At 41.0% G+C, this 17,949-nt stretch overlaps 1 protein-coding gene across 3 annotated transcripts; it reads left to right on the top strand.

Annotated features, from left to right (window-relative positions):
• The first annotated feature begins 208 nt into the window (after positions 1-208).
• Positions 209-13,428, top strand: LOC115777392 (ATP-dependent DNA helicase Q1-like). 3 transcript variants are annotated; one of them, XM_030725295.1, is made up of 16 exons: positions 210-289; positions 897-946; positions 3,244-3,471; positions 3,604-3,783; positions 3,897-4,003; positions 4,396-4,594; positions 4,696-4,862; positions 5,764-5,839; positions 6,007-6,155; positions 6,588-6,705; positions 6,796-6,934; positions 7,010-7,101; positions 7,201-7,417; positions 8,223-8,352; positions 11,300-11,440; positions 12,492-12,626. In XM_030725295.1, the coding sequence occupies exons 2-15, from the start codon at positions 937-939 to the stop codon at positions 11,402-11,404; spliced, it is 1,917 nt and encodes a 638-aa protein (XP_030581155.1). In that variant the 5' UTR covers positions 210-289; positions 897-936; the 3' UTR covers positions 11,405-11,440; positions 12,492-12,626. The 3 variants fall into 3 exon arrangements, with proteins under 3 accessions (XP_030581156.1, XP_030581155.1, XP_030581154.1); XM_030725294.1 differs by having other exon boundaries at positions 7,010-7,107; XM_030725296.1 differs by lacking the exon at positions 11,300-11,440 and having other exon boundaries at positions 209-289; positions 12,492-13,428.
• The last annotated feature ends 4,521 nt before the right edge of the window (positions 13,429-17,949 follow it).

The following is a 17,949-nucleotide window of genomic DNA, read 5'->3' as shown; positions in this document are numbered from 1 at the left end:
CTCCGTGTAATAGCCCGACGGTTTTAATGGAGACTTCCCAGTTTACCTATTAAACGCCGACTTTATACATTTAATATATGAAATACACTGAAATGAGTTATGGCTGGTAAAGGGTCTAAATCCTCCAGCAGAAAGACGCATTTGTGGGCAGCCTGGCGAGTTAACATCGGGGCGAAAATGTCCCAATCTCCTGGTCGTGTCTTCTTCGGCGTTTTCTTTCGTTCCAGGGTCTGTTTACTATAGCAACCGAAGCGGATCAAGCGGGAAGAGTGGACACATTTGTTAAATGGTTAGTCGTTTGAATTCTGTGCTTTTTCAAAGTGTTGTCACAGAGGCTAATTTCACTCAGAAGGTACATTGAAAAGTAACTAAAGTAGCGACAGTGGCCCTTTTTAGCCAGAGGAGATGGCAGTGAGCGCAGAAACTAAGCCTAAACATCTCCAGCTTTCGTTCACGTTAACAAGCTAGCAGCTAGCTCCTGCGTGATGAAACAGGTGCCGCTTTAGGGTCCAGCTGAGACTGATTAGCCAGCATAAAGTTAATGGAGCAAGAATTTAACCCCGCTGCCTGAGTCGGTAACTCTTGACATTAAGAAGCAAACTGACTACTTTAGAAATTAGAATAGGAATGTTTCCCGGAATTTTAATAAATTAGCATTAAAAAAAGAACTAGGAATACTGAATGTAACAAAATTCTTAATTGTGACGTTTACTCATAAACTAAATGATCTGAACACAACTGATATGATGTGCATCTTCATATTCAGACATTTCATTCTGTCAAATAAAAAGAAATATAACAGCACTGCTACAACTTGACCTGTTTTCTGTCATACATCTAATTATGCAGAATAATATGACCTTGACCATCTTTTATACTGTGTATGTCTGTGACAGGCCGAAAACTGGCTTCTTTTGGAGCATCAGACAGTGAAATATGAATGTTGGTGAGTATTTCAATGAAAATATTTTGCCAACTAACTGTTTGCATAAGGTTTATTTGCACAAAAATGAGCAAATGCCAATTAAAGACCAACTAATGAACAATTCTGAGATGTAAGCATGTGATACTCGTTTGCTGTATTCCTGCATTTGTTTTGTATTGGAGAGAATGTTGTCAGCGTGGGGACCAAAGAAGATAACCCTGCCACAACTCCAGACGGAGGCAAAGGGATTAGATAATTAGTTGTGGTGGTGTATAAGACCTGACAGCCTTCCCTGTTCACTCTAACAGCACCTCCAGCAGAACCAGGCTGAGGGAGGGGCAGTGATCTTCCACAATCAGTTGTTGGTGAGAGGATGGAGATAGGACATATACACTATATTCCCAAAAGTATTCACTCACACATCTAAATCAAACAACTAGGCGGTGTTCTAGCCAGCAGTTGATTTCTCAGCCAGGATGAAAATTTCACCAGTTCACTGTCGGAACAAGTAAGTGCGGCTATTAGCATTAACAACCGATATCCGTGGGAGTGGGGTAGTGTGGGCATCCCCCGGTCATCCAGTACCACCGGGCTGTGAATTTTTTCTGGCTAGATCTCTACCAGGCATACAAAGAATGAATGAAAGATGCCACCTGGGTGCCATTTCCTCACCACTAAATATTTCAGTCAGCTCTCAGTGGTATTATAAGAAAGTGGCAGTGATTGGGAATGACCGCAACTCAGCCATGAAGTGGTAGGCCACCGTACCTGTCTGACTGCATTGTGCCAAGTGTAAAGTTTGGTGGAGGGGGGATTATGGTGTGGGGGTGTTTTTCAGGAGTTGGGCTCGACCCCTTAGTTCCAGTGCACAAAGCAATGTCTTTCTGGATAAAGACATGGATGAGAGAGTTTGGTGTGGAAGAACTTGACTGAATACCTGATGAACACTTTTAGGATGAATTAGAGTGGAGGCTGTGAGCCAGGCCTCCTCATCCAACATCAGTGGCTGACCTCAGAAAAATGCTTCTGGAAGAATGGTCAAAAATAAAGAAAGCCTTTCCAGAAGTTTATATGAAGGCAGATGAGTGAATACTTGGCAGTATAGTGTATATGTGCTGCTCACTACCAGCTCCAGGGTGCTGGCATTTTAAATGCTCAGCATTGCAGTGATGCTGTCGTGGAAGGAAAGCTCTGCTTTGCACCGTCTGCATCACCTTTGACAGTCTGTTTCAGTTTCCTTTCATTTTCTCCGCCCTCCTCTCTGCTCCACCATCGTTATGATATTCCTGTTAGTGTTGGTGTTACTGGCAGACAATGGAGGCAGTACTGCCCGCATATCTTCCTGTAGTCTATTGCAGTTACAAAATCATGGATGTGGTTTTAGAATATGACTGGTCAACATTAAACTTCCATGTCGACATATTTTGTAATCAGGTCTAGTAGGTAGGCAGATGTAGATCAAACCGTAGTGTTAAAATAATTGTCTCTCCACTGCAGCTGTTGTCTGTGCTTCTCCAATGTGTTTTTTCTTTTCATCTTTAATATTATTTTAGCTGTTGTTCTCTTTCCTGTTCAAGCAGTTTATCTATTTATCTTTTGTTTTGGTTAAATTCACAGACCGTATATAACAGCTATACATAGAAATTGTTAGGTTACCTGTTGTTGCATTGCACTGACTCATTACACTGAGCATTATAACAGCCTTGATGGTTTTCTGGAGCCAGAAGTTACCAGTCAACACTAGTTTTGTCATCTTAACTTTACATGGTTTGGTGCCCTGAAAATCAGGGAGGATGTATAAAAACGGCCGTATTTCCTTAATGGTTAATGCAATGGTTTTTTGCAACCCTTTGATTTAAATCTGATGTTATTTCTGTCATCTTGGGGGCATGGAGAGCCAGAATTGTGAAAATGATGTTATAGTTAAGGCTTCTTGGGTTCCTTGAGTTAATATAATTAAAACAAACAAACGGGGGAAACACGAGATGGGGGAGGGGGACTGGATTTTAGATGCATCTCTTTTAACAAAGCCTCTCCTTCCATCATCTTGGGTCAGCTGAGAGTGAACTAAAGCTTCTAGACAAAATGCACAGCTGAAGGGGGTTTACTTGATTTAAACACAAGACACATTGAGAGCTTTGTAAGGAAAAGCACAAAAATCTTTATCCAGAGTATTCTGTTTTTAAAATTACCGAAAGCCAAAACAGCAGTTTAATCGCTAATTAATCGACTGTCCAGCACTAGTTACTGTCCACACAATTCTAAACTGTAGATAACTGCCTGGAGCCTGCTCTCCCTGTTCTGGTGTTGCTGTTCAGATATGCAGGCTGAGCTGGACTCGGTAGAGGCCGAGCTGGAGTCGGTCGAGCAGCAGATTGCAGAGCTCCTGCAGAAGAAAACCGAGCTCACTTCTCGGAAGCATGCCCTGCTGCAGCAGCTGGAGGAGGCCTGTGACGCTGCACAGCCATTGTCCTCTTCTTACTCAAAGTCATCTGGAACCAAGCCAGTGATGAGCAAGCAGGAGATGCAGCGATATGATGGCACAGGTAACTCGACAGACATGCTAGACACCTAGTTCTTGAAAAAGAAAAAAAAAACAGTAGGGTACTAACAGTTGGAGAACGTGTCAACAACTGCACTGAATCTGTGCTGACCTGCATTAACATTATGCTCTGTAGATTTTCCATGGTCCAGCAAAGTGGAGCAGCACCTGAAGGACTCGTTCCATCTCTCAAACTTCAGACCTTTGCAGCTGAGAGCCATCAACCTGACCCTGTCAGGCAGGGACCTGTTCTTGGTCATGCCAACAGGGAGAGGGAAAAGTCTCTGCTATCAGCTTCCTGCAGTCTGCTCTAATGGTACAGTGAGACACACATGCAGCTTTGGAACAAATCAATCTACTGTTTCATGCTTTTCTTCTTAATGCACATACATGCTTGTCTTAGCTCTCTTAACTCTTATCATATGTCAGGTTTTACACTGGTCATAACTCCCTTGATATCCCTGATGGAGGACCAGTTGATATACCTGAAAAGCATTGATGTGTCAGCAGTCATGCTCAATGCATCCAGTAGCAAGGTAAGAGCCGACTGCCATGTTCAGCGTTAGCTGTGTTTTCTTTTTCTCTGTGAAAAAAAAAAAAATGCATTATTAAAATTATTATTTGTGGATTATACAGAGACTCTGGAGCTTGAAAAGGGGCGACTGGACTTCTTTTTGTTTCTTGAAGATGTTTCACCTCTCATCTGAAAGGCTTCTTCACTGAAGAAGAAGCCTTTTGGATGAGAGGTAGATCTGCAGTACATCTTGTGAAAGTGAGCTTGCAAGCCTGTGTCTGAATGCATAGACATGCAAAGAAGAGTTTCTAGCACCAAATTACAGCTAGCTTTTGTTTTTCTAAACAGTTTTAACAAAATATTTTTTAGCCTTCATAGTGTGGGAAAATGTTGGGTTTTTTCCACTGTTGACAGGAGCACGCTAAGATGGTCATGGCTGGAATGACAGATCCAAAGTCCCCCTTCAAGCTGGTGTATGTGACTCCAGAGAAAATTGCCAAGAGCAAGCTGCTAATGTCTCGCCTGGAGAAAGCCTACAAAGCAAACCTTCTGAGTCGTATTGCTGTGGATGAAGTTCACTGTTGCAGCCAGTGGGGTCATGACTTCAGACCAGGTGAGGAGTTTCATATCCTAACCTCCAGTCAGATTATGTTTAGTAAAAAGCTGTCAATGTGCTGTGCTGCATACTGGTTTAGCTGTGCACTTCTTGTGCAGATTATAAGCTGCTGGGCATCCTGAAGAGGCAGTTCACCAAAGTCCCCCTCCTTGGCCTCACAGCCACAGCAACCAGCAGCGTCCTCAAGGACTGTGAGAAGATCCTGTGTGTGCCACAGGCAGTCACACTTACTGCTCCCTTCAATCGAACTAATCTCTATTATGAGGTAACCATAGCCACCACACTGAAACACCTCTCAGCCAGCTGCTTCCTACACAAACACACACCAGTCTCAGCTCATCTCTGCACCTGTCTGAGCATTTCAGAACTGCTGTACTGCTCTGCATCAGCTTACCTGGCACACAAGTTAAAGGACCATTTGTTTTTGCCCATGACTGCAAATTACAAACACTTTAGGTACAGATGGGTGACAAAGGAAATGAGGAATATGAACCCTTGACCCCAACCCTTGAAGTATTTTTGTGTGATCCACTTTTCCTGTAATGTGCATTGTTCATAATGCACGATGCCGCACAGTTAAGCAGCATTTAAAGTGCGATTCAGTATAGAAGAGTGCGTTTAATGGTTTCAGATGCCTTGGTTTGGACAAGTTTTGACATTGTCCATTAAGTCTTCCTAAAATTTAACTTGACGTGGAGCGTGAGATTGATAGATGAATTGAGACGATGTCTGCAGTGATGCGGGTGCTGTACGAGGAGGGACTCAGAGTAGAGCCACTGCTACTCCAAATTGAAATGAGCCAGTTGAGGTGGTTTGGGTTTGGTCCTAGTGGGAGGAGGCCCCACAGCAGACCCACGACTCACTGGAGAGATTGTCTCTCGGCTGGCTTGGGAACGACTCTTTGTCCCCCTGGATGAGCTTGAAGAGGTGGCCGGGGGGAGGGGGGTCTGGGCCTCTCTGCTTAAGTTGCTGACCGCGTGACTCGAACCCAGATAAGTGGTCAGAAATGGATGGATATACAGCTGAGAGTTAGATATAGAACAGACCACATTTTATGATTAATCAATGCATAAATCCTGGGAATTCAAAATAGTTCATGAACTATTTATTGCTATTCTACCCATCTTCATACCCACTAAACACCTGTGCCACTTTTTTCTTATCAGGTTCGTATTAAGGATTCTGATACAGCACTAAATGACATCATTTCTCTGATCAAGAGCAGATACAAGGACCAGTCAGGTACTGTGATAAACAGGACTACTTCAAAAATAAAGTATTAGAAAAAGGTTAATATGCTCAATTCTGCAAAGTGTTTTAAGTATGACAAAATAATAATTTTAATGTGAATATTTCCATATACATAATCATATATGCATATTTCCTTCATGCACGCCTCTGTGCCACAGGAATTGTGTATGTGTTCTCTCAGAAGGATGCAGAGTTGATCTCAACAGAATTACAGAAGAGGGACATCCTAGCATATCCCTACCATGCAAACATGGACCCAGAGGATAAGTCCCGGGTTCACCGCAAATGGACCTCCAACAAAATCCAGGTCTGAGTTTAACAAACGTGCACACGTTATTTTTCATTTAAGAATTGGGTCGAGATTTTCTTTTTTTCCCTTGGTTCATGTTGACTGGATTGATCCCAAAACAAGATGATTTTTATTACAATGAATGGTTGAATGTAAATGTGTGGTATAAAGCACTTTGAGTGCTCAAGTAGAATAGAAAAGCACTGTATAAGAACCAACTCATTTATCATTTCGCAAGTACTGTTAACACCAAAAGCTGACTTTTTGGATATTCTCATAAAAAGGGCTTCAGTGCCATAATTGCATGCAGTAACAATGAAACTGAGCTGAAAGCCCATTGAATAATCACAGGAAGCTGCAAATACAGTTAGTTTCTATGAAAAAAAAGATGCTGCAGTTGCAGGTGTCATACCTGAACACATTATTGTGTGTAACTGTGCTGTCTTTTAGGTGGTGGTAGCCACTGTGGCGTTTGGCATGGGCATTGACAAGCCTGACGTCAGGTTTGTCATCCATCACACCATAAGCAAGTCCATTGAGAACTACTATCAGGAAAGTGGACGTGCAGGTAGACAGCCTATAATTTCTGTTAGTGCTAAGAATAATATGGCTCTAGTATTTATGATTAGTATTTATGAACTGTCTGTTGTGTCTCCAGGTCGAGATGACTGTCCAGCAGACTGCATTGTGTATTTTGGCTTTGCTGATATCTTCAGAATCAGCACCATGGTGGTGATGGAGAACGTTGGTCAGCAGAAACTGCTGCAGATGGTGGAGTACTGCCAGAATATTGACAGGTAGCACAAGCTGACTGTGGATTCATTCCCTGCACAGTCCGTGTAACTCTTAAGCTTAATGTCTGCTTTGTGAAGGTGTCGGCGCTCTCTCATGGCAGCTCACTTTGATGAGGTGTGGGATGACGAAGGATGCAACCAGATGTGTGATACTTGCCGTCATGCAAAAGGTGTGGGTGGGTATGGGATGTGTTTTTTAATGTGTTTTGATCAAATTTATGGCTCTATGTGTCAGTCATATAGCTCATATGCTCTAAATCCATCAACAGACTCCACCACTGTGGACATTACCCAACACGCCAGGCAAGTGATACAGATTGTAGAGCTGGCAGCCTCCATGGATGAGAAACTGACCCCACTGAAGCTGGTGGAGGCGTGGATGGGGAAAGGCTCTGCGAAGCGCAGGAAGATGATTCAGACCACCACGCTGTCTCGACCACAGGTCGAAGCTGTGATTGTTCACCTGCTCCTGCGGGGATACCTCAGGTGACTCACGCTGGGGTTCAGTTCAGTTTTATTTATATGGGGTCAGTTCACAACAGCTGTTTGAGGGCAGCTTGGCTGATTGCTTTGTTTTGGTTATAATTCTGAAAGAGAACTTTCTTCTGATGTTGTTGTTGTTGTTATTATTATCATTCTGGGATGCAACTTACTTTTGTAAAAATAGTCTCTTTTTTCCATGTCAGTTTTTGGTTACTTAAGGATAATTAAATTAGATAAGCAGTTTAAAATAATGGATGGACTTTTACTTAATGTAAACATCCAAATAATTTACAGAGCATAATGTTTCTGAAATCTCTGAATTGAGTTATCGTTGACCGTTCAGATGGTGCTGCATAAAAAATGTGATTCTGTAGTGAAAATCACAGCATGGGCTCAGTAACAGGGAAGCACGATACAGGGAACAAGCGTTCCATAAACATGAAGACAGAGAAAAAGGGAGGAGCACACAAACATCTTCATTTTCTTAGCTTTTCGTGTCAGCACACTTAACCATAATATATGTTTAAGTAAAACTTGTTGTAAACATACAAAGAAAAGCCTCCAAACTGGGTTTGCTCTCAAGCTAACAACCAGTGCACTGTTGCCGATGTGCAGGGTAGGAAATTTAGTCCATAAAATGTGGACTGCTAGAGAGGAGTAATTGAACTGAAAGGCCAGACATTTTTTTACCTTTTCTTTCTTTGTCTAATCTTTTACACTCACCATCAGACCAGACTGATCAGGCTGTGCAGACCTTTAGTTGATGGGAGGGATGTAAATGTAATTCTTTCCTGTCTGGTTACCTCAGAGAGGATTTCAGCTTCACTCCTTACACCACCTACTTCTACATGAAGCTGGGCCACAAAGCTCCTCTGCTGAAGAGCCAGACTCACACACTGAGCATGAAGATGAGAGATGCACAGCCTGGAGCTGCTGTGGTGAGTATATGCTTGGAAATAAAAAACACACGTTTTTCTGTTACCAGTAACGTCTGCATCCTTACTCAGCAGAATGTTTGGGAATAACCCCTAACCCTAAGAAATTTTCCTCCAATTTTCTCTCATCTGTTCCCATATTACAATCATGATATGTATTACGGTCTGAATTTTAAAAGATTCACTTCAGTTACAGGTGTATAATTTTGCATCACACTATCCTCTGATGGTCTTGTAGTTTTGGACTCACATTGCTGTTTTATAATGGATTACAGCTATAATGAGACTGAGCACACACAGATGTCTGAAGGCTAAAAAGCCTGATCCCCATGCTGGACAGGCCAGCTTTCAACTTTGCAAACGTGATGACTCAAGAACAATGCCACCTCGGATTTTTAAATTCGTACCATAGATGCATCTATTTACTAAAAATCTCAGACAAGTTGGTTCTTACCACAATAAAGCCAGTCACAGACACTGACAGTATTCTCGGTGGTTCATGTTTATTATGATTTTAGCATTTCTGACTCCTGGTTCTTATTCAGCCATTTACTTTTGAATTGATATAAAGTCGCTAAGAGTCATGCACGCCATGCAGATCTGCTGAGACCTGTAATTATGTGTTCTAGAACTTCTTGGGGTTTTGTGCCACCTAAAGATGCTACTGCTGAGGGGAGCACTGGCAGTATTTTTATTAGTAACAAATCAAAAGGTTAAAATTAAGACTGCTGGGTTAATGTGCCTCAGATGCAGATGTGTTTACATGGAGCCTAGTAAACCAATTGCAATCTCTTTAAAAAACCCAGTCAGAGTGAACAATTTTAGAAGGGAGAAAAAAACCTATTTGCTATAAATGGGTAAGAAATGTGTAAACAGAAAAATGCACGACTTTCATCACATTTTTGCAGCACATACAGCTGTTCTGATTAAGTAAAATCTGGTATTTTATTCACACCCCAGACCTCAACAAACAGACCTAAAAATTCTTCACAATGAAAATGTTCAGCTACTTATCCTGCTACAGTTTCCAAGCTCTCAAAAAAATATCTCACATGAGGTGAAAGAGCAGATTTTTTTTGTTTGTTTAGCAAATAAACTTTCTAATTGCTTTAGAAAATCTTATTTCTGCTTTTGATAAATAAACTAAAAGGACCCATCAGTGTACTCTTCAGTTCAGCAGCTAACAGGAGCAGCCACAGCGCTTAACTGGCCAGCACATACTGCAAAATTCACAAACGAGACACAGAAAAGCAGAAATGCAGTCCTCTGCTCTGCAGTGGTCCACTAAACATTTTATTTTGTATCTCTCATGTTTGTGTATTAATAAGATCATTCTCTGAGCGGTTTCTTCTCCCCCGTGTGTGGCTGATGTCTTTCCTTCATGTCATTTTAAAATGTTTTCATGCATTTCTGAATGTTTAAATTATCCACAGAGGTAAATGAGAAATTAAGCTGATTATTGGGTTTTTGTGTGTTTTTACAGTTTGCAAAAAAAGCTCTTCACCTTCCTGCCACACAGCGCTGATTCTGATCATTAGTGCTCTAACTTCATTAATCATAGGTAGACATTTGTGTAGATTCCACCACTGCTCTGCATATAACAAAATATATGTTTTTGTTTTTTTCCCTTGGTGATCAGCACAGCTGAGTGTGACTGGTTTTGAGGATAATTAATATGTGATGAATAACCACATTTCCATTTCAGTTATTTAGCATTAACCCAAAAGCATTCTAGTGAATACTGATAAATTCAGCTATATTGATGGTCGTTGTAGCCTTTTATCCTCTGCATTATATACTTCCATAACCCCAGTTCCAAAAACGTTGGGATGCTGTGTCAAATGAAAACAGAATGCAAAGTTTTGTAAAGCTTATATTTTCTTCACAATAGAACTTTTTATTGTAATACATCCAGGTGCAGCAGATCAGGACTCTTTTAGGTTTTTCTTTTCTTTTTCCATCAGCAGTCTGATGGATGAGTCTGGGTTTGTTACTTGTCTGCCTGCATTGTGCCAAGTGTAAAGTTTGGTGGAGGGGGGATTATGGTGTGGGGGTGTTTTTCAGGAGTTGGGTTTGGTCCTCTTAGCTCTTTGTGTGAGCAGTTTGGGGATGACCCCTTCCTGTTCCAACATGACTGCGCACCAGTCCACAAAGCAGCTCCATAAAGACATGGATGATCCAGTTTGGTGTGGAAGAACTTGACTGGCCTGCACAGAGTCCTGACCTCAGCCTGATAGAACACCTTCTCTGCCTTCTCTCCAACATCAGTGTCTGACCTCACAAATACGCTTCCCATAATACACACTCCTAACCCTTGTGAAAAGCCTTCCCAGAAGAGTTAAAGCTGTTATACCTGCAGAGGGTGGGCAAACATGTTAAGAATGGGATGTCACTCTAGTTCATATGCCTGTGAAAGCAGATGAGCAAATACTTTTAGCAATATAGTATATTTTCCAAGGGAGTTCTCTGTTATCATCATAGTAATGTGCATCCCACCTCAAGCTAATGTTGAGCCAACAATGGCACAGCTGCGCTTGGCTCGGTAAACAGCACGTGTCTTTAACAACATGTCAGGGCAAATAAAATTTAGGCCAAAGACATCTATGGAAAACGTATGAAAGACCGCTTTAACAGAGGGGATGCATTTGATGTGTGTTCTATTATGAATAGAATATGGGTTTCTGAAGTCTTTGTCTTCTGTTTTAATTTATTTTAAACATCTTCCCACCTTTTTTGGAATTGGGGTTGTAAATTAGATCTTTGCAGCGGTGCAGAGATGCTCAGGATGGTGACTGCGGGGGGATCTCCATGGTTTTCTGCTGTGGTATTAAGTCAGGTTCTGTCTTCTATACACCTGTCCCAGATTGTCCCATGTCCACCCTTCTAGTGTCCACTTATTCATTCCGGTTAGGTGTGAACCTTAAAGATAACGTTTGTTAATGACCTGCAGGTAAAAGCTTTCCATGGCAAAGGCAAATCCAAAGAGGGAAAGAGATCAGTTCAGAGCTCTGGAGACGCCCCTGTGCCCAAGAAAATCAAGACAGAAGTCCCATAGCCCCCTCCCACCCCATCCAGAAGACCAGTTTACAAAGTACTGTTCATCATTCCCTTCACTTGTGCATGGTGCTGTCCACGCTGTTACTTCATGCTTACATTTGATTTAGACTCAGGATTTGAAGGTGATTTACTTTTGAATGGGGGGGTCAAGTAGTGATTTTAACCAGCAGGCTTGGGCGATTACAAATATCACAACCTCCCTATCACAGGATTGAATGGCCTCGGCATTTGCTAAAAACTTCCTGACGACAGTTTTTGGCCAAAAATTTCCACTTTGCCCCCAGGTCCCTTATTCACTTCAGATTCTGCTGAAGTCTAAAAATTAAGGCAACATTTAAGTCACGCGTTGGATCTTGAGTAAAATATTAAAGTTGAAAATCTTGACTCAAATGCACTGTATAATTTGTTAAGAAAAAATGATGTAACAACAGTCAGGGGGAACTAAAACCATCAACCCTTTTAAGGCTGGATTCAAATTTTATGTCATCAGCTGATCCAACTTTTGTCATAATGTGGCTCAGTAGTTATTATGGCCCCCAAGCACTTGCATGCATCCACGACAGCATCCAGAGATGCTCTTGATACAATTGTAGCTGGGTGTCCCTGACAGTCTTGTACCAGACCTGGATCAGGTGGCACTGGATGCACCAATGTTTAATGTCCTGGTGGTTTTTAATTCGATTCCAGTCTGGTGACCATGAAGGCCTGTCAGTGGCATAAATGCCTTCATCATCCAGGAATTGCCTGGCTTTGAATGGACACACAATTCCAATTGAATCATGCGTCCATAGTTTGAATTCCAATAAATTCCAACACACAGAATCATTTATGGCCCCACATCTCTTTTGTAAACTGTATTGTATCGCTCAGGCCTGTTCCTCGTGGTCACTGGTATCAGACTGCACACTCATGCTTCAACCAACTGTCACTAACATTTCATCATATTCCATTCATTGCGGCCACGTGGACAGTTAGGCTAAATCTTCTGCTGCTGTTTACACTTCAAGAACATCACCTCCTGTATATGTAGATCCACTGGCTTATTCAAGAATAAGGATTTCACTAATGTTGCACTTTGTTTACAGGACACCCCAGCTGTTAAAGTCAACAAAGAGGTCATTATGACCTCTGACATGGAGAACAGCTGTTCCCCACAACCTACACAGAAAATCTTTAAAGAAAAGAGGAACCTGTCCAGAAAACAAGACCTGAAGCCAACCAGCCAGACAAACAAACAGATGGAGAGAGCAGACAGATGTGGAGAGATGGAGGAGGAGAGTATCACATTCCAACATATGATTGAGGTGGATGTTGAAATTAACAGTGTACATAATGTAGGAATTAGTGATGTTCAGAAAACACCATTAAATTCAGTTAAACCTTGTTCCAAATGCAAATCCACCACCACTCAGAGAATGCAAAGGAAGGCTCATGCCCACCCAGCAACAGCTGCAGCAAGTGTTCCCCGTCCGTCCACCCACACCACTGTACCCAGCTCTCCTTCTGAGATATCCATCTCTGACACAGCAGCACAGGAGCTCTGTGACCTCAGGAACTACTATAGCAAACAGCTGAGGAGAATAAACTACATTTCCCATGAGCACTTGGAACAGACCACAGAACCAGGCGTGCTGGCCTGTGTCAGAGAGCCTTTGAAGAGCCTCCACCTGCCCCACAGGTCGACTATTTCCAAGTCAGCTCGAAGCCTGTGGACACGCATCAGCGGCAGGAGAAAGCTGGTCCACCGCTGATGATGATACTGTTTGGTTTTTCCCTGTGTACATATTACTGTTGGTTGTTATGTCACTTCATGTAGGATTTAAACACATGCTTTTAGTCTTGCTGGGAATAAAAGAAAGGAAACACTGGCATGAATTCACAAGCAAGCATAGCAACACATTTTTGTTTAGTCAGCATTTGACAGAAGCTGTAAGGAGGAAAAAATTAAAGATTTTGTGTTTGAAACTTTAAGATCAGGTGGAAATGTTTTTTTTTTTTTTTCCTCATTTCTAAAAGCCCCCCCCCCCCCCCCATCAGTTTTCAGAACTTTCACCTTTTTTTTTTTCAAAATCCTGAGAAAAAAAATGTTCTTTCAAACAGTTTAAATCTGTTTTAATAGTCTTATTTTAGTTCAATGGATCCTGAAGTCTCTGTTCTTTGTACACTGCTCCACATCTGCTCAATCAGAAATAATGGAAATACATTGGCTCTTGAAGATGGCCACCATTCCAAAACCTTCATATGAAACTGATTTCAAATGAACTGGAATTGTTTTATATAAGAAATTTCAACAAATTTCCGATCTTTGACCTCTGCCCTGATCTTGGATTTGACCAATAAAAAGAATTCTGTAATGCTGTAAAGTTGCATGTTTTTTTTTTAAACATATTAAAATATCCCACAGTTAACTTTTTCATTTTCTTTTACAGCATGAAAGTATAAAACATGTCTGAAACTTTCACATTTCCTCTGAGGCCCAACCCCTCAGCTCTGGAACTAAGGAATCATTCCTAATATCCCCATACAGACGTGTATTTCTACTTTTCTATAATAAAAATTTGGACGATACATTTTGTTTGACCCCAGATGACCCCCCCCCCTTCCCCGTACAGTAGGCTCTGGACCAGCACTCCGTTTAAATGGGCCCAGTGTCTGTTCCTGAGGGGCATTACTATAGTTGGTATCAACAGAAACTAGTTTAAGCAGCCAGTTGTACCTAACACACACACCTGGTCAGGTACAGTTACCAGCTGCACCCATGAACATCAGCTCTCCCCTTACTAATCGAGGTCTCTGTGAATTACTAGGTTTTACCTTAGTGGCTAGGAAAATGAACCCTAATAATCTGTTACCTTTATGGGCTCGAACATGTTAGAATGGTTAAAAAGATGGAATGACTACACAATTTCACCTTTACTAGTAGCAGGAAATCATATTGCTGCAGAGTAAAGTTACACGGTTTTCAAGGCAACATTTTGGGGTGAAGAAGTTGATTGTCTAACTGACAGCCACGCACAACTGCATTGTCCTGTGAGGAGTACAAAGTTGTATAATTACTGCACTTAGCAATGCCCAGGTTTCATACCCTAACAGGAACCCTAATGGCTTTTTGTTTCTCCCTGTGTACTTATTAAAATGAGGAAATTCAACATATTTTAACTATTTAATATTCCTCAGTTTCAGTGGTGTAAAAAAAAAAATGGACTGAAGCTTATAATTAGCTAAGACAGCTGGGTCAGTGATGACTCTTTAAGTAGTGCTTTAATTACAGCCACCTTGAAGGCCTGTGGTCAACTAATAAAGACTGATTGATCATTTTTAAGATAGAAGCATCAATAATTGGGCAGACTTCTTTGAACAGTCTAGTAGGAATGGGATCTAATAACCATGTTGCTGGTTTGGAGGAAGTAACTATTGAAGTTACCTCAGAAAGATCAACTGGAGCAAAAGAGTCTAAACAAATACCAGCAGTGCTGAAAGCAGCCGAACATGAAGAATAATCTTTGAGATGGTTATGAATAATTTTTTCTATTTGTAAAGAAATTCATGAAATCACTGCTAGTTAAAGTGAAAGGAATACTTGGCTGAACAGAGCTCTGACTCTCCTCAACACCATACTTATCCAACATCTCCTCGTCACCTTTGTTCCCTTCACTCTGTCCGTTGAAGTCTGCCCCAACCACAGCTCTTTCCCCCTGGAGACACTCTCAACCACTTCATCCAACTTACTCAAAAATTTTTCTTTCTCTTCTGACATCCAACCTATGGGGCATATGCACTGGCAACATTCAACACCACCCCCGTTGATTTCTAGCTTCTGTCTGACATACTCTTCACCTCCACAACACTATCCATATCCTCGTCCTTCAAGATCAACTTTACTCCATTTACTCTAAATCTACCAATGCTCCCTGCCTCACTTCCCTCCCACCTGGTCTCCTTAACACACAGTATACCTTCCTTCCTTCTCTCCATCATGTCAGGCAGCTCTCTCCCTTTCTGAGTTATAGTGCCTACATTTAAAGTCCCTTTTCTTACCTACACTCTCCTGGCTTTCCTTCTCTCTTCCTGTGTCCCAACATGCCTTTTGCCCTTTCCTTTTCCTTTGTCTTTGGCCAAGAGTAGCAGTTTCCACTCTGTTTCAAATATGCCAAATACTTTTTTTTCCCACTGTAGTTGTGTATGGACTCAGCTTTGGGTTTGGGAAGTTTACGTGCAAACTCATCCCAAAAGAGCAACTGGTGTAAGAGAAGTTATTATTTAACTGTATCAACAGGCTGACATCCCAACAACACCTGACTGATCACTCTGAGGTTCACCAGAATGTCATTATTTTCCACCACCTCCAGGGACTGCAGAAGAATGTGGGTCACTCTCATTGTGCTGGTGGGTTAACAGAGTTACGTGACCTCTGTTTAATAAACACTTTGAGCAAAACACAGGCTGCTGGCACTGTGAATCACTGCTTTGGCTAAAGGCTACAGTAATGTCTCTGTGGAAGCCCTCAATGCTATGATTAAGGCCTTCAATGGTACACTGCCATTTTATTTGACCTTTATTTGACCTACTCTCCTGTTTACAGTCATGTGGAAAATGGTACATCCTGTAGTTTTTGTTTGTTAGGTTTTTTACATATTTGGACCAACAAATATTTGATCTTCTGTGACAGTGTTTATCAATAAAGGTGATAGACTTGAAGAAAACCACTAGGAAAATTAGCTTTCTTGATCAGTCTCAATAATAAGTCTTCTGTATAGAAAATAGGTACAACAGTAATATCACAACCTAACGTGGATCCTTTTAAGACAATATCTTGTAGGTGTTTTGTATAAACTTTGGTGAGTATCTGGTATTATTTACTTTTTCAACTCTTTTCTATGTAAAATTTTTTCAGTACACACAGTATGTTCAATGGCAAATTGTACTTATGCTCCATTTTTTTCTTTTTTAAATAGGTTTGGGGTCATTTTCTGAGTTACCATCAACACCATTTGTTTCCCCCATAGAATCAGGTTAATGTCTATCCACTTGTATTAGATGCATTTTCAGTTTGATTTAGGGACGTGTAAAGTGTTTATTTGTATTTATTTCAGTATTTACACTATGCAACTGTAAACACTAGTGAAACAATAGCACCCTAAACAACATCCTCCAACACCTTTCTAAACATCACACACTTCACAAAGGAAGCAAATGGAGACTTTGCCTCCAGCATGATGGGCAAGGGCAGGATGTGGTCACTTGTATAGCAACTAGGCTCATGCTTAGGATGTGAGTTTCTTTGTCCAAAATGGGAAATAACACAAGTCGCATGTCAAGTCAGATGCTTATTTCCCAGATGTGACTGCCCATGCCTGGTGTAATTTTTACAGGCGCTGGTTCTTAGAAGAAAACTAAGACTACAAATTCATTACTATTTTGATCATATTTTACAATATATTCAGTTTTCTCAAGAGTAGGTGCTGAAACTTTGACAAGAAGCAATCCTCAACATTAGTGGGATTCTTTTGGAATAGAAGATGAAGACAATGTGAAAACTGTGATTTAAAGTGGAGAACCTAAACTAGTACTAACACTGTGTGATCAGGCATGTTTGCTGCCATGTTTAACACTTACTCAACTTTTACTCAAATTGTCTACAACAAGTTGGTTTGCCTAACTGCTCACATTTGTTATGTTGTACATAAAACCCCTGAATTATAATGACTTGTACTTTTAGTTTACTGCAGCCTTAGATATAGGTTAACCTTCAGCAAATCTGTACAAATCAAGTTGTGCCTGATTTTATTTGGTTGCTATCTAGCTGTGAGAGCTAGCTGGAGATTTGTCATCATTTTTGGATTGGTCTCATTCTGACTACTTGTGCGTGAGTGTTTGTGTTTCCACTGTGTACCCCCTGCAGAGGTGGCAAAAGTACAGACATTCTGTACTTAGAAGTACAGATACTTGTATTATTCCAGCCTCTGAAATGTATTCAAAGTAAGAAAGCAAAAGTAACTCTTTGGGGGACGTTTGTACCAGATATTTTTGTGCAAAGCTAACTGAACCTTGTGCAATATTAACATAAAATAAAATAATATTATTACACGAGAACGCAAACTTTTTTTCAGTTTAAATTCTAATTCAAATATTTGTTCTCATCTTGAACACTGTTATGTAGAACATGAGCAGAAAAGAAGAGAGACTTGATTTTAATAATTAGCTCTATTTGCTGTCGCCTACATTGTGGCGTGTAACTCTTCCTCAACAACTAAACAGAAAAATGAGTACAGCCAGGGGTTAAAGTGGGATTCAGCAGGTGGGGGAACCCCTCATTTGGCTCAGACTGGGGAAAAGACTCACAACACAATAATTTCTATTGAGAGCTCCAGCAAATTTTCTATGTGTACAGGCTGTGATGAGCATGCTACGACATGCTGCTCTGAGGTTTACTGCTTTAGATATGCATATTAGATATGCAAAGTAATTTTAATGATGACATCACTGGTAGCGCTGATTCATATGTTATTTGCCTAAGAATTAGCCCCTGAAACTTGCAACTCA

The sequence above is a fragment of the Archocentrus centrarchus genome, unplaced genomic scaffold (genome assembly GCF_007364275.1).
Source record: "Archocentrus centrarchus isolate MPI-CPG fArcCen1 unplaced genomic scaffold, fArcCen1 scaffold_52_ctg1, whole genome shotgun sequence".
Classification (NCBI taxonomy): domain Eukaryota; kingdom Metazoa; phylum Chordata; class Actinopteri; order Cichliformes; family Cichlidae; genus Archocentrus; species Archocentrus centrarchus.
The sequence above is the reverse complement of the archived record's forward strand: the minus strand, read 5'-3'. Positions and strand labels throughout refer to the sequence as shown.